The 23,367-nt window shown below is 34.1% G+C and overlaps 2 protein-coding genes across 2 annotated transcripts; one reads left to right on the top strand and one right to left on the bottom strand.

Moving 5' to 3' along the window:
• LOC134251322 (transmembrane protein 65-like) lies at window positions 1–5,258 on the bottom strand. The gene is made up of 7 exons (XM_062733717.1): window positions 4,741–5,258; window positions 4,602–4,637; window positions 4,284–4,351; window positions 4,018–4,072; window positions 3,520–3,562; window positions 2,773–2,878; window positions 1–631 (listed from the first exon to the last, which is right to left on the bottom strand). The coding sequence occupies exons 1-7, from the start codon at window positions 4,991–4,993 to the stop codon at window positions 566–568; spliced, it is 627 nt and encodes a 208-aa protein (XP_062589701.1). The 5' UTR covers window positions 4,994–5,258; the 3' UTR covers window positions 1–565.
• Window positions 5,259–5,904: 646 nt separating this feature from the next.
• LOC134251363 (palmitoyl-protein thioesterase 1-like) lies at window positions 5,905–22,872 on the top strand. Its single transcript, XM_062733753.1, has 10 exons — window positions 5,905–6,010; window positions 9,225–9,334; window positions 10,512–10,639; window positions 12,876–12,946; window positions 13,269–13,356; window positions 20,623–20,637; window positions 21,022–21,112; window positions 21,231–21,329; window positions 21,746–21,817; window positions 22,342–22,872. Exons 1-10 carry the CDS (start codon window positions 5,920–5,922, stop codon window positions 22,468–22,470), a joined length of 894 nt encoding a protein of 297 aa, XP_062589737.1. The 5' UTR covers window positions 5,905–5,919; the 3' UTR covers window positions 22,471–22,872.
• The last annotated feature ends 495 nt before the right edge of the window (window positions 22,873–23,367 follow it).

Genomic DNA, 23,367 nt, shown 5'->3' with positions numbered 1-23,367 from the left:
ATATTGTCAACCAATTCTGGCAAAAGGTTGTACAGATTTATAAGCAAGCGAATGGCAAATTCCTCCAAAATATCCTTTAAAAATACAACTGACTTAAAGGCAGACTGACTTATAGGTGAGTATATACAGAAAATAATTTGCATAAAAATAAGTAAGAAAATTCAAGAATGTTATTGAATTATATCTATCTTTCTGTGTCTCAGAGTTGTCTCTATGAATTGAAATAGCAAGGGGCATTAATAAGGTAGACAGGGGATTAGGGTTCCTTCCCTGACAGGTAGTTAGGGGGGAATATCAGATGTCATTAAAGGCAGAGAAATCCACCCCCCCAGGTCTTAGAGACAACCCTATTATGGATACTGTCTAGCAATGATTTAGATTTTCTGATGTTAATCTTATCTGAGAACATTTCTTTCATTTTAATATGTCATATTGTCTATTAGACTTGAATAATACTCTAAACTTAACATACAATTCTAGCTACATGTACCATATGTTTCTACAATCTATGAACAAATTTTGGTTATCTGAACACCTTGTATTTGGAAAGTCGGCAGGTGGTGGATCAAGAAGTGAAGAGAAGTGGAGCCATTCCTATTAAACACCCTAGAGATATTCCTATTACTCTCCCCTGTAAATAAACAAGAACCTATAGCAATATGGAAGAAAAAAAATGTAATACTCAGGTAAATGAATGATCTTACTTGTACTTTTTAAATACTATTGCATCTACAGACACCAGACATAAGCTGCATTGATTAGTAAAGCATTATTAATTTTTGCTCATACCATATATCATTTAGCTAAGTAATATTAAATTTCAACTGAATGAGAAGTGGAAAAACCAAGATTTTTATTCAAAAAACCAATACATTAAAGATTTACACCTTTCATTCAGGTAGTATTAGACAATAGGCATTATGCTTAATACCCAGGTCTCTGTACCCTGTTCAGCTTTAATTGAAATTTCATTGCATAATTTATACATCATGAGAAAAGTCACTGTGATATTTGTTGCCTTATCTAGATTCTGAACTGGAGAAAATGTCATTAATTATGTAAAATGTCAATGAAAGGCAATACGTCTGGAAAAGGGAAAATAACTCTTTATTTCTTTGTTAGTTTTAACTGGTGTCCAGTCAACTCGTACACAGACCGAGTCGTACACGAACTGAGTCGTACACAAAAAGTCAACTCGTATACAAATCAGAAGTCAACTCGTATACAAATCAGAAGTCAACTCGTATACAAATCAGAAGTCAACTCGTATACAAATCAGAAGTCAACTCGTATACAAATCAGAAGTCAACTCGTATACAAATCAGAAGTCAACTCGTATACAAATCAGAAGTCAACTCGTACACAACGTTTTATTTACAATGTTAGGAACTTTTTTTCTATGAATAATGTAGAATGTAAAAAAATAAAATGAGGATGAAGAGAAGTGTTAATTTTTTTTTAAATTGTTTCATAAATACTTAAATAATGGTAATAACTTTTCTTTTTACATCTAAGGAATTCAAACAATCATTGTTAAACCAACACAAGTGCGGCGGTTTCTTGGATCTGCGACAAACACTAATTACAATATGCTCCTAATTTGGTCCAAATTTCTCCCTTCTTTGAACTTCACCATGGTGCGATCAAGAGATGTGATTATCCTGCAGTAAAACTAAAATTTTTGAAAACCTTTAAAATAAATTTGACAAGTTTTGTCAGTTTTTATGGAAATTGTAATGTAATGATACGATATACCATTAAAATCTTACGATGTTGTGGTGGTCCTGGAGGTATTGGGCACAAATTGCCCTCCTACCTCCGATCACATGGTATACGTCACAGCACCTGTTGTAACGTATACCTATCCTCGCTTTTTTGTGTTACAAGCTGCAGAGAACAGACATGTCTCTGTTAGCTCCGTCATTATTGTATTCTATATATTATAACTGTGGGCACTAATAAATAGCGGATCATTTTATCATAGTGTGTTCTCTATTCCGCCATCACTGTACTCGGGTATAATATAGAGAAACGCTATAATGTGTTTCCATTGCATTTACTATCTACACGATATAAATAGATTCGTTATGGTGCCATAAAATTTCTAACTTTCTAAATTTATTATATTTATATCTATATATTACTTAAAATTGCATGAAAGAAGACTATTTTTAAAATGTAAAATTTTCGAATTACAATTAGATGTAGTGATGTTTAAAAATTAGAAATTCATTTTAATCATATTGATTATGTTGTTTAAGATATAAAATAAAATCCACAGAATAATAAAAAATGGACTTAGCTCATTTATGTATCAAATTTCGGTAAATATTCATAAAACAAAAATATGTTCAAGTTGACACCTCAGATCTAATTATGGGAAATTCAGAATCTTGTGGGGAAAAAATCCATCTGCACATATGGTATAGGTAAATTCAGAGGCATAACTTAGATTGAAATGTACAAGAAAATCTTTGTGTACGAGTTGACTCCTCAATTTTTGTACACTGAGAAAAATTATACCTTAAATCACATAGGAAAACCTATGTACGAATGATATTAGTTTGTGTACGAGTTGACTTCAGATTTGTGTACGAGCTGACTTTTTGTGTACGAGTCGGTTTGTGTACGACTCAGTTTGTGTACGAGTTGACTGTAAATCTTTTAACTAAATCAAATACACAAGTTTTGCATTAAACAGAAATCATTTTAATATAAATACAAGATAATGAAATGAACTACATATGATATACACTATATTTCTCTACTTACTGAAGCCATGACAATCTTTGTCTTCCTCATTTCCAGCTGAGAGCTGGTGAGAACTGGCATGTGGATACCAAATCTTCTACAGACACTCTCCACTCTTACTGCCAACCTAAACAATATACATATACATAAATGTGTCTAGTATATAAATCAATCAGTGAATTAATTCATAACTATCTTAAATTTAAGTAAGGCTATCTATTTAAATGATATATGGGCCTACTGCATTAGATTCAATGTACTAGTTGACACAGTCTAAAATAAAAAACAAACATCTATTTAAAAAAAAATGTAGATTTTTTTCCATCATAGAAAAGAAAATTGATTGTAACATGCTGCTGTTGAAAGCTAAGTGATTCTGTCTTCTTCTCAAAACATTGTATTCCTATATACTGTAAACCAATTTTTATTCGCGACGACTTTATTTCGCGATTTTGCGAGGATAAACTAGTTCATGACGATTAAAATTCGCGATTGATCAAGCCTGTTATTTATTTGTTGTTAATAGACACATAGACTGTACGAATCGGTTCGCGGCGAGAAATATTCGCGATGATAAATCTGGTACAAAACTCGCGGAAATTTCTCGCACGCGAATAAAAGTTGCTTTACAGTAGGAGTCATGGAAACAAAATTTAGTGGTTTACAATAATGGTGAGAATTCTTTTAAGGTAGATATTGATCTATGTTTGCTGTAAACCCTTGTCATACATACAGAGGTGAGACTTTTATAAGAAGAAAACAACATACCACATTCCACAAACATCAGAGACTAGATTTCCAAGAGCAGCAGCTGAAACATACAAACTCAGGATGAAGCCTACTAAATATTAGGTTACCAGGTACTTAAATATCGTGTATCAGAGTTGGTCATTTAATACATGTTCTACATCTTATTTGTTTTTATTTGTTATCCTCTGCACAGAAAGATGAGATAGGACCATGGATAGGAAGCTCAGTGGTTAGAGCATCTGACTAGTAATACAGGGTTCCCTGAATTAAATTCCCTGTCAAGCTATTTATTTCCTTTATTTATTCCTAAACTTTTCTACTACAAGACAATGTTTAACTTCCCGGATCATAGTTAATGTCATATAAAAGATGTTTTCGTTGACAAAAAAAAATATAGAACATTTATTATCCAAAGGCATTAATCTGCCTGTCCATGAGGAATATGAATCATTTTACATGTATTTAGACAGTTCTATAGAATAAAACGTACATAAATGATTTATCAGTTTTCTTTACCTGCCATGGTAGATATATGCAACAACTGGCCAAATTCATACTCTATGAGATCCCCCTGTAAAAACATTGAAGTGTTTTACTTCAATACTGTAAATCATTCTACTTAATATAGAGTCTTATGGTAAGTGCTAAATACTAGTACATGTATAACCATTTATGTTCAAAGTATGTCTCTGTATTACATTTTATTGTACAAGGTAATTTGATAAAGTCTATAAATCACTTGCTGTTCATTGCAAGAAAAGATACATATACAGATCACTTACAGCTAAAATCATGATGCAGTTGTCAAAGAAACCAAAGCCTATAAATGGCCAAAACCCACACTGGAATGCTGAAAAACATGTAAAATCAACTTTTAAATTCTGCACCTGAGTTGTAAAAAAAATTACATAGCACTATAGCTGAAATGTATTGAAAAAATTAAAATATCCTGTGGAAAATTCAGAGAGAGTAGAATCTGGTTATTCAAAAATTGGTTGATAAAACTCTGACCCCAGTGTCAAAAATGAGTTAAACAATAATCAAAGAAAGAGTCACGGCATATTAAAATAAATGATAAAGTACAATTTTAACCATTTTACCTGTTAAAAGCTGACCAGTTGTTGGAGGAATCGGACCTATAACGAGAAAACATTTACATTATGGTGCGAAATATAGGCCTATTCTACGAAAACACGTGGATTTGTTTACATCAGAAACCACGCCCCTTAATTAACTGACCTTGAGTATTCTCCGTCTGTTCTATCGTTTTCTTGAGTTCCTCGTATAAAAGTTGACGTTCGGTTGGTAAAAGAGTATAAGTAAAGTCCTTGGCAGTTGCTTCATCACTGATCTTTCCCAGAACAGGTCTGTTGCTCATGTACACGTGGGACTGTTTATTGGCAATCCACGTCCGCGCTGACCTTATTACTAAATAACTACTCACTCGAGGTTTATACACAAAACTCAACGTCTCTAAGAGTTTTCTCGACATATTCCCACTGTAATAAAGTAAAAAGCAAAGAGAAAATAAATCACTTTTACGATATTTCTTGGTGTCAAGAAATCGACGTCATCCTCGCCGAAATATTTAAAATTAGTTAACTTGTACAATAAACGTTTCGGAAATAAGTAATCTGATCAATGGCGTATTATAAGTTAGTAAAATACGTCCCTGATTAAGACGAAGAATCAATAGAATTTGCGTTAAATATCTTAAACACTTTCAGGGTAACACAATGCACTCGCTTTCCCTCGTCTGGTTTATTATCAACAGATTGCTTATATTACTGCGTTCTATCTTTATCACTGATGTGACATTGATTTTTTTTGTTCTCTGACTGCATAGGCCTAACTGTTAAAACAAGGGTTTTTCAAGGCTGCATCGTTATTCGAAGAACCGCTTTCTTTACTCGATAACTGACGTGGTATTTTACCCAATACACTGCTATGGATAGCTTTTTCAAGTATTTAACATTGGAAACAAGATTGAGATTGCCTATCACTGACTTTAGTCGAGTTCTCTGTATGCATCACAGTTTTTGATCAAAGAGAATAGATAATTCTCAGAGATAATCCATACATAGTAACATATTGCTAAACATAGCTTATCTCAAAGAGATGCATGTGATCAGAGAGGTTTATTTTTAAATCATTTCAGTAATCATTGTCAAAGCCTTATATTTTTCCTTCCTGCAAAGTCCATCTCTAAGATGATAGCCAAGATATCTGTTCGTCGGTTTCATTGGCCACTCATTTTTCAACGAAAGTTGAACAATAGGACGTCCTAAAAAGAAGAATTTTTAAAAATTGCTTCACTGTTCATAAAACGGCAAAAAAAAATTCTTGACGTTTTCCCGCTAAAAAAGTTAGTGAGTCACGTGATGTATGTTTAGCTTCCTATATCATGTGACTATCAAAATGGTGGACATGAGAAGTGTGTTGTGCCTAGCGTTTTCTCTTGCCTTGGCACTGGCAGGACCAACTCCTGTAGTTCTTTGGCATGGGATGGGTAATGGTTTTAAAGTCGTTGTACTGCACATGAAATTAGATGAAATGAAGAGAACTGTGCATGTATTTATTTTCGATGCAATATGAACTTCGCAGAAAGTAGCATATACCAGCAGGTCCAGTCCAAAGACTATTTCTACCTACGTAGCTATTAATAGCTACCTAGGTATTTAAAGCTACCCAAAGTAGCTATTTTTACCTACTTTTTATAATTTCTGCATTTTGCGGCACAAAGAGCAAACGGCGCAACATGGTGAATACCATATCTCTTGATACAGTCACACTAAAGATGAATACGACAAAATTTTGGCCAAAAAATGATTACTTCCCGAATCGGGAATTTTACATTAGTTTCTATGCAAAATTGATAATATATAAAGTAATCTTTTTTCAGCAAAATTTTTTTCATATCCATCATCAGTGTGACTGTATCAAGAAATTTTGTGCTCACCATGTTGCGCCGTTCCTGCATTTGGCCACAAAATGCAAGTAAAGCAGAAAGTAGGTAAAAATAGCTACTTTGGGTAGCTTTAAATACCTAGGTAGGTATTAATAGCTACGTAGGTAGAAATAGTCTTTAGACTGGACCTGACCAGGTCCAGGAAAATCACTATATTTAGCTATATAGCTTTATTTACCTATATAGCTTTATTTACCTATAAAATATAGCTTAATTTAGCTATTTTGGAATAAGTTTCTGTTTTATGAAAAGCAGACAAAAAGTCGCATGTAAATTATGGCTGATATTATTTTTTAAAGGTTTGATAAAAACAACCTAGAGCAAAGATAGTAAAAACTTTGCCTCTTTTAAACACTTTTTAACCAAAAATGCATCTCTATTGTTTGGATAGCTGGAAGTACGGTGAGGCATGACTAAGTGTGATTGCCTTGCATTGTGCTCAGTTATTATACTAATCAATTATCTTGTTAAACAAAACTGCTTTTCTTTGTTCAAGTAGCTGCTTACTCACAGATTAACTGTTATACATAGCCCCAAAACTTTTAGATCTTTGATTGCAATTGCACTAAAGGAGAAACGTTTTTTTAAGTGGGATTTTGGTGAACTGTTTTCAGTCCATTTCAAAGTTGAAAACTAATCTTGCCTCATTATGCGACTTTTTGCCTGCTTTTCATAAAACAGAAATTTACTCCGAAATAGCTAAATAAAGCTATATTATATAGGTAAATAAAGCTATATAGGTAGATTTAGCTATATAGCTAAATATAGTGATTTTCCTGGACCTGTATACGTAATAGGCTACATGTACTGGACTATGTCCCTTCCCTCCCCACAAATTTATCATTAAAAAAAGAAAGAAATCTCAGCAAACCCTGAAAAACAGCAAAATGTTCACCCCTTTCACTGGATGTGATGAATCATTGATTGTCAATGAAAACCTCTATATTTTTGTTTTCTCAAAAAAAAAATGTTGTGTTGAACTACAGTACATCCTCAGAGAAAAAAAAATTGCAAGTGCAATGGAAAAGAAAAACTAGAATGACTGTATTTTAAATGTTGCATATAATATATATGTTATATTATCTATTATTATAATTTCTAGCAAATCAGTTCAGCAACCTTTAATGAATAATGCCAGGGTTCGACATTCGCGCTCGTCACCTCGTCATTTCCATCCAGAAATGATTTCGGACGACTTGATTTTCAGTCTGGCTCGCCCAAATGACGACCTGGGACAAGTTGGGAATGTTTAATAATGATGTTTAATATTTTAAAATAAACTTCGTAAGGCCATGAATACATATTTTTCTGTAACAAAACCAACCCATTCAACATGTTCTAATTGCAGCCGCTTAAATTTTTCTTCGTGCAAAATCTGCGTTCGATCAATCAGCTGATGCAATTTTTACCAAAAGTCTTGAATAAAGTTTTATTTGAGATATAAAATATGTCAACTTAGTGACAACAATCACCTTAAATATAAAGAGTAATAATCATCATTGTAACATCTTGCATTTCCCCTACAACTTTCTGATCATCTGATGATCATTTTCTGAGCACTGCTAGACAGCCATGTTGGGTGTCCACTGTAATATAACACCTAGTTAATTCAGTCCAGGATTATTTGACCCCATAAATTTATATAGGCCTTCATGGTAAGTTAAAATGAATGTTTTAAACTACAAACTTTAGCACTCGATCTGCATGTCAGATTCAGCTTATATTTTTGTTTGATAAAATACTAGAAAACATCTTGACATTCCAAATAATGTCTGAATTACATTTTTTCATACTGTAAAATTACAGCTTCTGTTAATTATCTTAACAAATTTTAAACAATTGCACATTAAGTTTTGTTTCATTTGATATTTTATTTGGACGACCTGAAATTCATTCAGGCAACCTGTGATCATACCAAGGTTGCCCAAATGGCGAGACCAAATTTTGACGAGTGTCGGACCCTGTAATGCCCATATGAGATGGAACGTTCTATCGTTAAAATGATATTGTCCTACGGACCCGGTTTAACGATAGAATTCGTTCCATGTATTTGTAATGTAGCAAAAGAAAGGTGGGCGATAACTCGTACTCACTATAACTCAGTGCATTTACTAAGAACAATCTAGAGAGTTCCGAATGTAAACATGGCAGGTAAATTTGAAGCGATAGAAAAACGTTGAGAAAATTAATTGGATTTTCGTCTTTAGATGAATTATTTTCTGGGATAAAAGGCATATAGCGATCTCAAAAAGGTTTATTTTGATTAATTTGGTAGTTATTTCCAGTGCAAATCCTTTTACACTGTATATTCTTCAAAATCGTTTCAGAGCGGATCCGCTCCAATTTGCTACATTGCAAGTATATGGGACGTATTCTAACTGTGGTGAGGCCTTGTACCGAGACACAGTTAGATCATTCTAACTATACCCATACATGTATTACTAAGTGTAATGTTACATTGTCCTTTACCATCTAACAAACATTAACAAAGAAAAAATACTGTATGTAAAGCATTAAGAGAACACTGTAATATGTAACATGTGGGGTGAGAAATTATTAAATATATGATGGATATTATAAGAAATGAATATACATGTAGGTGTTTTAAAATTGTTTAATTAACAGTAAAATCAAGTTGATTGACACAGTTAGGTGTAAAAAAGGGGGGGGGCACAAAAAAAGAGAGAATGTAATTTGAATAACTTTGTTAGTATATTGATGAATTATTGTTATGGATTTGTATTTATATTGACAGGTGACAGCTGCTGTAACCCTCTTAGCATGGGGTCCATTAAGGGCCTTATTGAAAAACAGGTCAAGGGAGTTTATGTAAAGTCTCTGGAGATTGGAAATAACATTGTTGAGGTTAGAATCTTTTAAAAATAAAGTAAAATCAATTTTGTTATCTCCTGATTGAATTGAAAATAAAGAAATAAAAAAATATATTTTTGATATAAAAATTCAGTTGGGATAATAATTAAATAATTTTTATGTCCCCGTAAATGAAGATTTGAGGGTATATAGTTTTTGTCGTGTCCGTCCGTCTGTCTGTCTGTCTGTTTAGCTGTCTATCTGTCTCTCTGTTTGTCTGTTTGTCCTCAAAAAATAAATTCCTTGTGAGAAGAACTTTCTTTGGGTACCACCAAATTTGACCTTTTGACCTTGACCTTGGAGTTTGACCCACTTTTACACAAAAATTCCAAACTTTTACTTTGGCCATGTCTTTTGAACAGTAGATACCAGGACATTTATACTTCGCATAAGTATTCTTTGTGGAAAGACCTTTCATTGGATATCAACAACCTTGACCTTGGAGATTTCCTATGAAATCTTATGACTTATTACTTATGAAAAAACTTTAACCTTGGCCATAACTTTTGAACAGTAAGGGATAGGGCCTTAATACTTCACATATGTAATCCTTGTGAAAAGACCCTTTATTGGATGTCCAGAACTTTGACCCATTGACCTTGACCTTGGAGGTTGACCTACTTTAAAAAAGCAAATCTTGACTAGAACTTTTAAAAGGTTAGGGCTAGTGCTTTCATACTTTACATATTTAATGCTTGTTACAAGACCTTTCATTTGATAGCAAGACCTTTGACCCTTTGACCTTGACTTTGGAGTTTGACCTATTTATTATTTTTTTTAACCTTGGCCATAACTTCTAAACATTTAGGACTTGGGCTTCCAATTTTTTTTACATACGTATTCCTTGTGGCAAGACCTTTCATTTGATACCAATTACCTCGAACTTTTGACCTTGACCTGGGAGATTTTCGTACTTATGAAGAAACTTTAACCTTGGCAATAACTTTTCAACACTCAGGGCTAGTGATGTCATACTATATATATGTAATCCTTGTGAAAAGACCCTTCATTGGATACCAAGATTTCCAAACTGATGAAAATTTTTTACCCTGGTCTGATTTCATATTTCAAAGCTGTATTTCCAGTGCGTTTGCATTTAAAAGTTAAATCTTTGCTAATTTGTCGCCATATGGGGGCATCAGTGTTTCACAAACACATCTTGTTTTTCTAGGATACAGAGAATGGATTTTTAATGAATGTAAATCAGCAGATTGACCTTGTGTGTGGACAACTTTCCAAGGACTCTAAACTTCAGTCTGGCTACAATGCCATTGGATTCTCCCAGGGTGGCCAGTTCTTGTGAGTATTGTGTACCATATTTCTTCTAATAAACACAAATACCACTCCATGTACAAAGGCATACTTCATATGTCAAGTGTGTACATAGGCCCTGTTTCTGTCATGAATTGTCCCCAATGTATAATAATTCAAGGTATTTATCTCCAAGTTACAAGGTGTAATCCCCTCCTTATATTCCAATCATTTACACTTTCAAAGAAATTTGAAAAACTAAAAAATTATTGACTACCATTCCGTACTGTATGAATTATCTACAAAACCACACATGGCCTGCTTGTCTTTATTTTCCTTTATCTCTATAAACAGCATCCAAACATTGCTTGCCCACCATCTTCCAAAGTCAAGAGTTTCTGATCCACATAAACCCTTGACCAAATAGACAGAATTTGACAGGGTTTTGTGATCGCCTCATAAGGAGGGTACGGGTCCACAGGGAATAAATAGAGCATCCAACTGCTCACTAGTCCTCAACACTTTGGTTAAACAGTTAAACAGTAATCTTTTGAAATGGAATGTGCAAAGTTCTTGGGATATGTGTTAAATATTCAGTTTTAAATCATTTATTGATGGGTGGGGGGGTGTATTCAGCTTAAGTGAAAACTTTGGCCTTTCATGAAAATTATACATTTGAAATTGATGATTTTATAAAAGAAGTAAGGTATCATGTAACATGTGTAACTACATGCATCATCTTAATATTGCATTGTGTGTACATCAACATGTACTTCACTATTTTTAAATACATCAACTCTTTATCAGACTATATACATGTACTGATATAAATATCTTTGCCATTGAAGTATTTATAGAATCTACTAGAAATTAAATAGAAACAGAAGTTATGCATGTAGCTTATGATGCTTGGATTTTTTTTATGCAGATACATATATATTTTTATGCATGCATGTATTAATTCATTGAACAAAAATAAGAGAGGTTAGACATATATTTCATACTAAATGGTCTAAAAGCCTTTTTATTTTATATAACATCCACGGTTATTTTTTTTCTATTGATTACAATTAATGTTACTATTAATCCAAATTGTGCTGGACAAACATGGAATTCTATATTTAATAGGTAGAAAACAGTGCCAAAGGACATGGCATACACTCTTATTGATGTGTAATTATAGGAGATAGGATCATTTCTATTGAGACTAGAGATTACCATAGTAGTCATTAATACTCAGAAAATCAATATTTTGTACCATTTGAGGAATTTTACTGTCAAGGGTCTAGAAATTTTCATTAATCACAGACACTTTGTGTTATGTATGACTCTTTTTTTTTGTATAAGATTTATAGCAACAAGAATTTTAAATATTAATTTCAAAATCTTCACAAAAGTTTCATTTTTTTTATTTGGAAAGCAATTACTGTCCCTGCCTTCATAAAAGTGTGAAGATGTTGAACTTGATCCATCTCTCTGGCTAACCATCTGTCCATCTTTCAGTCATATAAACTTATTTCAAAACATTTGAATGAAAAGAGATGGGGCTTTCATATTTCACATGTGCAATACCAGTGACAAGACCTTTCAGAATAAACAATGTTTTTTTGATCTCTTGACCTTGAAGTTTGACCTTTTAAAAAAAAAATAACTGGTAATTACTTTTGAAGGAGAGAAGATATTGGTTTTATATTTCACATATACAGTACCTAAACTTTGATTTTTGTTATACATGTATCATGATCTTGAAGTTTTCTTAATTATCTTGAAGTTTGACCTACTTAGGAAAATTAACTTTGCAATATTGTTTGCCAAGCAACAGGATATATACAATACACTGTATATCATTTTGTTCCTCTGCGATTTTTGAAGCATATAAACTATCTCAAACCAGAAATTACATATTGTTAGGTCTTGGTAGATGTAGGATGTAGACACAATGCCTGAACAATGACAGCAACAGCACTATCCATATTATCAGGAAATAATAACTTTGTTATTATCTTTTTATGATGAATAGCTTATTTCTTTACTGTTTACATGATATACATGAACATGCAGGAAATAACATCCTCCGGAAACTTGCACAAATATCTTTTAGTATACCCCAAGTGTTTCTGAGAAAACTTCATAAAGTAGCATATTTACTTACATTTCAATCACAAGATTTTGGGGAAAATATATTTTATGGGAACTTCTCACCTAGCTGACCTTAAAAGAGAATAAAATAAAATGTATTTTATTATTTTGACCTGCTTATTAATGATTCTGTTACATATTGCAGAAGAGCCATAGCTCAGAAGTGTCCAAATCCCCCCATGCTGAACCTCATCTCTGTAGGGGGCCAACATCAGGGTAACAACTTCAATGGAAAATCAGAATAATTAAGAGTTGTCTCCCTTACACTGCTGGATGATATCACATCTTAACTATTTAAAAAAAATCAAAATTTGTAATATGAAATCATTCTTGGACACTTTCTAAAATTACAGCTCTTTTCCAAAATTGTTGAAAGTGTCAGTGTTTTTGAATATTAAACAAAATTGATGCATTCTAATTATCCACAAAAATATGAAAGGATTATATTAAAGTGATTTATTTTGAAAATTGATATACTGACCTAATAATTCAAAAATGTAAAATTTAGATATTTATAAAATTGTTTGAATGTGTTTAGGTGTGTATGGTTTTCCCCGTTGTCCAGGTGATAATAGTACACTGTGTGATATTGTCAGAAAGCTGCTGAACTTAGGGGCATACAACAGGTAAATTTCTCATTAAGAGCCCTCTCTACACTGCACACTAAAGAGTTCTGATTCTATGGTATTTTTTGTAGTTAGAGAGATCTGCTCTTTGATCTAAATTCTAAGAAATAGAATTTTATTGAATATTTCTCAATTTGTAATCAATTCAAGTATTCTTCACATTTTTTAAAGGCCAAGAAAAATTAATTGAACATGTTATTAATACAATCTTGTATTTTCTCTATGGAAATACACATCAGTGATTTCTATTCACTGATACATGTACATTTATGATGTAGTTCAATTAACTTAGGTACGGTTAAGAGTAGTTTACAGGTTTAGCTAGCAATAGATAGTAGTGTAATACTAGTGTATTATAGATAGTTAACTTAGTACATATTAGTGCAAGTAAAGTAATTAAGAAATTAGAGATAATTTCGCAACTTAACCATCATTATGAAGGAGGATCAGGAAACAACGAAAGAAATGTCGGAAACAGAACTTCAAGAATTAGCAAAAGCTTTCAAGGAATTAGGAGTGAAACCAAAGGCAAAGACTGCCAAGGAACTAAAAGCTTGGATGACAAGTTTTGCACATTGGACAACACCAAAGTTATCTCAAGGGGACATAACTTCAGGTGCAAGCAACAGTTCACCAGAAATTGCGACGACTATTTCATCTTATCATCCAAAACTCTCAATTTTCTCTGGAGATAAGAAAGGTGACACCTCATATGACTTATGGCGGTATGAAGTAGAGTGTTTAAGGAAAAGTGAAGTGAAACCAGCCATACTTTTGGAAAGCATGAGGAGATCATTGCGTGGAAATGCAGCCAGAGTTCTTATGAGACTTGGGCCTGATGCATCATTAGAGGAGATTATGCACCGATTTGAGAGTGTCTACGGTACAGTAGATGACAATGAAAATTTGCTTTCTCAATTCTACAGTGCAACTCAGAGAGATACAGAGGATGTGTCAGAGTGGAGCTGTCGACTAGAGGATCTCCTTAATAAAGTCATCCAGAATGAAGAAATCATCCCAACGAACACAGATCAGATGCTACGTAACATGTTCTGGAATGGTTTATTTGAAAACTTGAAGGACATTACTGGTCATATCTTCAAGGAGTCAACAAATTTTGATGAATTGAGACGAGCAATAAGGAAAGTGGAACAAGACAAACTGAGAAAAAAGGACATGAAAAAAGCAACAATCCAGACTATAGTCAGTAACCCACAGATGGATGAACTGAAAGCTATGATACAGAAAATGGATACTAAAATGTCCCAGATGAAGGAAGATATCAATGAAGTTCGTCAAAAGTACCAAACAGAAAGACCACAGAAACCCTTTATGAATGGAAAATTTCAGGGTCAAGGAAGAGGTTTCCAGGGTCAAGGACGAGGCTTTCGAGGTCAAGGAAGAGGTTTTTGGGGTCAAGGAAGAGGTCAACAACAATTTACAGATTACAGACAAAATCAACGATATGCCTCATATGGAAGTAGAGATGATGCTGAAGTAGTCTGTTATAGATGTGGACAAGTAGGTCACGTGCAGTATGGTTGTAGAGTTCTTCTAGATCACAAGAGAGGTTTAAACCCATCTCGGCCTGCATTGAGACGCGGACGTTAGGTCGAAATCAAATACAGCGTCAATCAACAGGGATTATAGGAGAACCAACAGAAGTTGAAGTGAATATTAATGGATTGACAACAAATGCTTTATTGGATACAGGATCTACAGTATCAACTATTTGTCAGTCATTTTATCAACAATATTTGAAAGACATCGAAATACATGATATTAGAGAAGCATTCCAACTACAGTGTGCTGATGGTAGTAGTTTGCCTTATAAAGGATCTGTGGAGTTAGAGATTTCATCCAAAGGCCTAGGAGATAGTAAAGAACACAGATGCTTATTCCTAGTTGTTGATGATACAAACTACCACAGGACTGTTCCCATACTTTTAGGAACCAATGTATTGAGAGTCATGATGGAAGATACCAAGGACAATTATGGAGATAGATTCTTACAAAAGGCTAATCTACATACACCGTGGTATTTGACATTTCGATGTTTATCATTGCGTGAACGGGAATTAGCAAAGAACAATTATAGATTAGGATTGATCAAGTCAGCAGAGAGAGAACCTATCATCATTCCACCGAATGGAGAAGTACAAATCCAAGGTTTTGTGGACAGAATGATCCCTTATCAACAGACGATAGCTCTCATACAACCAACAGTCAAATCATCTATTCCGAAGGATTTAGACATTATCCCGAACCTTATAGACTACAACTACCAAGTACAGGAACCAGTGATAGTAACAGTTAGTAATGTTACAACTAGAACAGTGAAGGTTCCACCCAGAGGTCTTATTGCAGAGATTCAGCCAGTCACAATGGAGGAAATGCCTGAGGAATCTACTGCAACCAATTCTATGACAATCACAGGACAGGACTCATTTAATATATCCAGAGATAACTTAAGCCAAGAGGAGTACTTAGCAGCTCAAGAGATGATACTGAGAAACAAGGATATGTTCTCAAAGGGAGACACAGATATCGGACATGTAACAACAGTCAAACACAGAATTGAGTTAACAGATCCAACGCCATTCAAACAGAGACACAGAAGGATACCACCATCAATGTACAAAGAAGTAAGAGACCATCTACAACAGCTGTTAGAAGCAGGAGTGATAAGAAGATCTAAATCACCCTTCTCCAGCAATGTTGTCTTAGTAAGGAAGAAGAATGGAGAATTAAGAATGTGCGTGGATTATCGCCAGTTGAACAACAAGACGAAAAAAGATGCGTATGCCTTACCCCGAATTGAAGACATCTTAGACAGTTTATCAGGGAATTCGTATTTTACCGTTTTAGATGCCAAATCAGGATACCATCAGATCGAGATAGAGGAAAGTCAGAAGGAAAGGACTGCATTTACCGTAGGCCCATTAGGATTCTACGAGTACAACCGCATGCCCTTTGGCTTATCCAACAGCCCGGCCACATACCAACGCCTAATGGAAGACTGCCTTGGTGAGCTACATCTTAGCATCTGTTTTATATTTTTAGACGACATTATCATCTTTTCTAAGACCTTCGAAGAACATCTACAACGACTTCAACAAGTGTTTGATAAGCTGAGAGATGCTGGACTTAAATTATCCCAAAAGAAGTGTACATTTTTCCAACAAAGAGTTAAATACGTAGGACATATAGTTTCCAACAAAGGCATCGAGACGGACCCAGACAAAACCAGTAAAGTCATCAACTGGCCTACCCCAACAACACCAGAAGAGGTTAGGAAGTTCCTGGGATTCGTGGGATATTACCGCAAATTTATCAAGAATTTTAGCAAGATCGCCAAACCATTGTGCCAATTAATGCCGATTCCAACAGAAGGCAAGAAAGCAGCTAAAAAGAGTGCAGCAAAGAAGTGGAGATGGGGCACAGAGGAACAACATGCATTTCAACATCTGAAGGAAGCTTTGATATCACCCCCAGTATTAGGTTATGCGGACTATAGTATACCATTCGAACTACACACAGATGCGAGCCACCAAGGACTGGGGGCGGTCCTCTATCAAGATCAGAGCGGACAGAAAAGAGTTATCAGCTACGCCAGCCGAGGACTAACAAAAGCAGAGAAGAATTACCCTGCCCATAAATTAGAATACCTAGCACTGAAGTGGGCAGTGTGTGACAAATTTAAAGATTATCTGCTAGGAAGTAAGACTAGGGTACTGACGGACAATAACCCACTCACTTATGTCCTCACAACGGCTAAATTAGATTCGACAGGACATAGGTGGTTGGCAGCTCTTGCCAATTTTGACCTAGAAATTCAGTATCGGCCAGGTAAGAAAAACTCTGATGCTGACGGACTCTCTAGACTAACAGGACAGACAACTGAATCTTGTTATATTTCAGATGATTGTTTCAAGGCTGTTTGTAATTCTATTCAATTAGATATTCCAAATGTAGAAAAATTGTCTTTTGATTCAGAAATTGTGAACCAGCTAAACACACAAATTCCAGGTCAGTTTAAACAGGTTGATTGGGTACAAGCACAGAAAGAAGATGCAGTTCTCAGAAATTGGATCCATCATGTAAAGTCAGGGAAGAAACCGAGAATGGAAGATCTACCACCATCCCACCATTCCCTAGCCTTGATTAGGAACTTCCATTCCCTTCACCTGATTGATGGTATTTTATATAGGAAAACAAAGATAGATGACAAAGAGAAGACACAGTTGGTGATTCCTAAAGACACAGTACCAGTCATTTTGAAAATGCTGCATAATGACTTTGGACACCCAGGACGAGACCGATTGATTTCTTTGGTAAAGGATCGTTTCTATTGGAATGGTATGAACAACGACATTGACAACTGGGTGAAAGGCTGTCCACGATGTTTAAGAAGAAAAGTACCAACCAATCAACGTGCACCACTAATGCCAATTAGGACATCCTACCCACTCGAATTAGTATGCATGGACTTCTTGACCTTAGAGCCATCAAAAGGAGGTTACCATCATATCCTGATAATAACGGACCATTTCACGAGATTTGCCCAGGCCATCCCTACAAAGAACCAGACAGCAAGAACAACAGCTGAGGCCCTTTACACCAACTTCATGACTAAATACGGCTTTCCAACTAGGATACATAGTGACCAAGGAGCCAATTTTGACGGTAACATCATAAAGGAACTTTGTAATATAACAGGGATGAAGAAGTCCAGAACGACCCCCTATCATCCCATGGGCAATGGAATGTGTGAGAGGTTTAATAGAACTCTTATGGACATGCTCGGAACACTCAACCCAAGTCAGAAGTCTAATTGGAAAGCTCACATTCCATCACTGGTACATGCCTACAACATCACAAGACATGAGAGCACAGGGCAATCACCGTACTTGCTGATGTTTGGAAGAGAACCGAGGCTACCCATAGATATTACCTTTGGAATCAACAACCCAGAGAAGAAAACCATGACAAAATATGTAGAAGATCTAAGAACAAGGATGAAGTCAGCATATGAATTAGCATTAAGAGCAGCAGAAAAAGCAAGAGAAAAACAAGGTAAGTATTATGATCAGAAGGTAAGAGGTGCTAATTTACAGACAGGTGATCGAGTCTTGGTGAAAATTGTAGCCTTCGACGGTAAACATAAGATTGCAGATAGATGGGAGGAAGAGGCATACATAATCATCAAACAGCCAAACCCTGAGGTTCCAGTATATAGAGTACAAAGAGAAGATGGCCTTGGAAGAACAAGAACATTACATCGAAATCTTCTGTTGCCGATAGGATGCATTGATCCAGACCAACAGCAGATTATTCCAGAAAAGCCAAAGCCTAAACCGAGACTAAAGAAAGCACAACAAACACAAGAGAAGACAGAAAACCACAAAGAAACTGTTGCAGAGGTAGAAGAGAATGCAGATCTTAGTGATTCAGATGATGAATACTTTTTGCAGGTACCGGTACCACCAAAGAGAAGTCATGCTCTAGACAATACTCAACACAGTATTAGTGAAGAGAGAGCTGAGGAGAGAACAGATGATAGAGGAGAAGAAGCCAGACCAGAGCCAGTGAGGGAAACCCGGGAAATCCCTGCACCCCAGACAGAGGAGGGTGGTGGCTTAGTGTCAGGAGAAGAAGAACAAGTGACAGTAAGAAGATCTGCAAGGCAGCGCAAACCACCAAAACATCTTGATGACTATAAAGTTTACCAGATCAGTAGCGACACCAAACACAGAGAATTAGATATGCTCAGACAGATGTATTTTATGACAGATGTTCCAGAGGAGAGAACACTGTTATTGAAGAGCATCATCAGTTTTGTTAATAAGGATTAATTTATACAACTACATTTTATGCTTTGCTGTAGTAAATGACAGGGACGTCATTTCTCAGCTGGGGGGAGTTTGTGGTAGTTGTACTTAGTTTTATTTTATTTCAATTAATGCTATATTTATTTTATTTCAGGAATTTCATTCATTCATTCATTCATGCATTTACATAGCGCTGCACATTACTAATATTTTGTTTAAAATTATAAACATCCCTATTCAAATAATGGTTTAACCCAAAGACTATGGGTTAAGGTAAGTTTTATAGAAGAGTCTATTTATAAATAAGGGTGTAGTCTATATTCATCCTTTCCATTGGTCAGTTGTTATTGTGTGGTCTGAGTTGTCCATTCAGGCGGGAAAACCTTTGTTTCAATTTTTCATAGCTACATTCTGAGAAGGGTGTTGTCAGAGATCTGTGTGTCTATATTAAAAACCTGATATTAAATTTTGGAGTAAATTAAACACCCATAAACTGTAAGTAAACCTTTTCTTAAACTGAATAAATGATCATAAACTTCAATTAAAAGATAGTGAATGAATTAAGTATTTTAAACTTAAACTTGCTAAACAAGTATGAATGTGATAGAGTGAAAGTTTTAAAGTTATAAAAGTAAAGATTGATATATTGAAAGTTATATGAGCAAGTTATATTTTAATCTAATTCATGTAGATCTTTAGAATTGAGATCTGAGTTTGAATTATTATGATTTTATTATTTGTTAATTCATTAGGTCTGTCATCATGTAATTAATTGATTCTAAATCCCCATCAAGTGATCACTCAGTTCCATACACTGGTATGTTTAAATTCATATTCTTCAAGTATTGTAAATAGATAATTGATAAATGTAAAAGAAATATAATCTTTAGTAAATTTGAATTTCAAAGAGTTATTGCCCTTTGAATGTGTTTAGTACAAATGTAAAGTAATGGCCTAAATGAATGTTTTATGTGTTTAAATTGAAATCGTTTTGTGTTGTAAAGTGAATGTGCTTGTCTTTATGTTGTCTATGTGTTTATACGTTGTTATTGTTATTTTAGGGTTGATTTCCATTGATTTCCATTTATTTCCATTGATTTTCAACTTATTTATATCATCTTTAATTCATCTATCTCCATGGAATAAACGAATCCAACCCCGTACCGACTTGTTAATCTTAATTTCTACAAGAACCGGTTACATTGTGTTTGATCATTTTCCTGGGGGCAAATGCGATGTAATTAAAATTGAATAGATAAGCTCAATATTAACACCTTTATACAATATATTTTTCTCAATATCCCAAAAAATATTTTGCACTGGTGTAGAGAGGGTCCTTAAATATTTATTTATTTTTTATCTAAATCAATGAAATAGTGGTTTGAAAATACACATATAAAAAAAAATTAATTATATAATTTGCTTGTTCTTTCAGTTTTGTGCAGAATAAGTATGTATACCTTATGTCTTTTTTTTCAAACTATCCTCCCATGAAGAGCTGTACATGTATTAACTTCTAGACTATATATCTATTACTCCTCATCAGCCATTCTTAAATCAGCAATTATCTTGTATAAAATAACTTTTTATTTATTTTTTAATTATTCAAAACTTTTCGAAAGTATATAATGGGAGATGATACCAAGTTCCTGCATAATACAGTCTTATTCAAAATTGTGAAAACAGAAAGATATATTTACTCCATGGAATTGTACATAATAGCACATGTAATAAAAATAAACCTATATCAAGATCCACATTTAAGTTTGCATAAATATTATACATGTACCATAATACTTTTTCTTGATAACTATAAACTCCTAGCATGTTGTAGTCTTGTCCAAGCAGAATACTGGCATGACCCTCTCCAGGAGGAGGAATATAAATCAAAGAGTGTGTTCTTAGCGGACCTGAATCAGGAAAATGTAAAATATCTTATTTCAACAGATTTTAAAACTACTGTACTGGTACTTTCAAATACAAAAGCTTCACTAAAGAAAAGACAGAATGCCATACTGTTATGTTTTCATTCATAAATTACAGAAGAGAAATGAGACCCAGAAAAACAATTTGCTAAAACTGAAGAATTTTGTGCTGGTCAAATTCTTACAAGATGAGATGGTGGACCCCAGGGATAGTGAGGTGGGTAGGAACCTGTAACACTATTGTTTGGGAGGAAAATTTATAAGGAGTACCATATAAATATATATGATAAGGTGTACCAGATAGTCCAACATTGTGCTGGTAGTATGCTTATTATCAACTAACTGACCATTTGTAAATTCTGTTATCAAAGTTTTTAATTTTTTATACCCTCCCCTTGAAAAGCTGGAGGGTATATAGTAATCAGGATGTCCATCCATCTGTCTGTTATGCTTTGGGGTACCCATCTCATACGCAACTCCTCTCATCCCACTGAATGAAATTTGATGAGACTTTCACAGAACTTTAATACATATTGCCTTTGTGCACCTCCTATTTTACTAAGGTGTTGCGTAAACTTGGTGATCTACAGTATAAAATCTGTAGCTTTAACATCGATTATCTTGTCATTTCAGTGGTTTGGCTTCTACAAACCTGGACAAGCAAAAGAACTCTTCACCCTTTTTGAGTCACCACTTTATCAAGAGGTAATTAACAGTGAAAGCAATGAAATCAAGTTTTCATAGGAAAATCCTCTGGATGCCTTCTTGTTTTCAAATAATACTATCATATAAATATGAGAAATATGTACTAATTGTATTTATAAATAATTTAATTTCACTTGTATCAAGCAATTTCATTGGCTGAATCATTCGGAGGAACATATAACATTTTGTATAACATAACTTGCCTACGTCACGAGTTACGTCAAAAACGTATTACTCCGCTTGACGTTACTTTTAAAATATTGCTCAGTTTGAAGCCTTTTTTCGGAGGAAATATTGTCTCATTGTCTACACTGAAATTAAATTATAAGGAATGAAGCTAATTTCAACTTATATTATCCGATATAACAAAACTGGGGGCAGTTTACGCTTTCTTATAAACCGCTTCGCGGTTTATAAAGCGTAAACTGCCCCAAGTTATGATATATCGGATAACATAAGTTGAAATTAGCTTCATTCCTTAAATAATCATCCCTCTTGATTAATTCACCTGTCAAATCATATAGGACTGGTTGGGATTGAAGACAATGAACAGCACTGGTCGGCTCCACTTTCTGGCTTCTCCCGGTGACCATCTACAATTTACAGAGCAATGGTTCATTGACAACATAGTCTCCAAGTTCCTTAAGGGGTAGATTCTGCACTGTCAGAACCATGAAGTGAGATTACAACTGATCAGCAAGTTATCAAGGTCTTCAAAAAAAAAAAAGTTTTCCCGATTCTGTTGATTAGTGTAGATGATTATTTCCCTTGATTTGAAAATGAATAACTGATGATTCATCTTTGTATAGGCTAAAGGAGTTATTTTTCAATTGATCAAGTTAATTTGAAATCCAACTCTGTATTTTAGTTTAACAAAGTAAATTTGTTTATGCCACATTCACCGAAAAGTCCATGTTGTGCTGTGATAAGTATTTGTATATTTTAAATCTTGTATGGTCACTTGACGACTTCAATATTTATTGATAATTTTGAGTTTTCAGTTGGTTGTATCTGTGGCCCTTATATTGTGTGAAGTAAATTTAACATTCTAAACATTCTACTTATCTCCACCAATGCAGGGTACTAATTTTATAAGTACATGTAGTACTGTATATAAAAATCGTAAGTTGCTTTTCATGTGAAATGTATTACATTAACATATTGTATATTCAGTGGATAAATCCCAACACGAAGTACATGTATAGTTGCATCACAGATTTAAGTTGCTTAGCTTTGGTGCATCATGTCTTTTTTGTGCTATAATTTGTTAGTTAATTTTTCATATTTTTTCATATGAATTACTTATGTGTGTGATAATTTATTAAATTGAGTGATGTTGATCATTATCCGAATTTGACACAATATCATAAATTTTTCATGTTTCATTAAATAAAAACTATTTTTATAGAATATGTACTGTTTTTGCTTTTGGAATGAGAAAAGGAAGATTCTCATGGCTGAGGTCAAATTAAAATTCAACTTGCAGGATAATTTCTGCAACAGTGCCTTTTATAAATACCTAAAACTTAAAGCAATCCTTGGTATAGACT

The sequence above is a fragment of the Saccostrea cucullata genome, unplaced genomic scaffold (genome assembly GCF_032062105.1).
Source record: "Saccostrea cucullata isolate Sc308-1 unplaced genomic scaffold, CSIRO_AGI_Scuc_v1 ctg197, whole genome shotgun sequence".
Classification (NCBI taxonomy): domain Eukaryota; kingdom Metazoa; phylum Mollusca; class Bivalvia; order Ostreida; family Ostreidae; genus Saccostrea; species Saccostrea cuccullata.
This window is presented reverse-complemented; position numbering and strand designations above follow the sequence as displayed.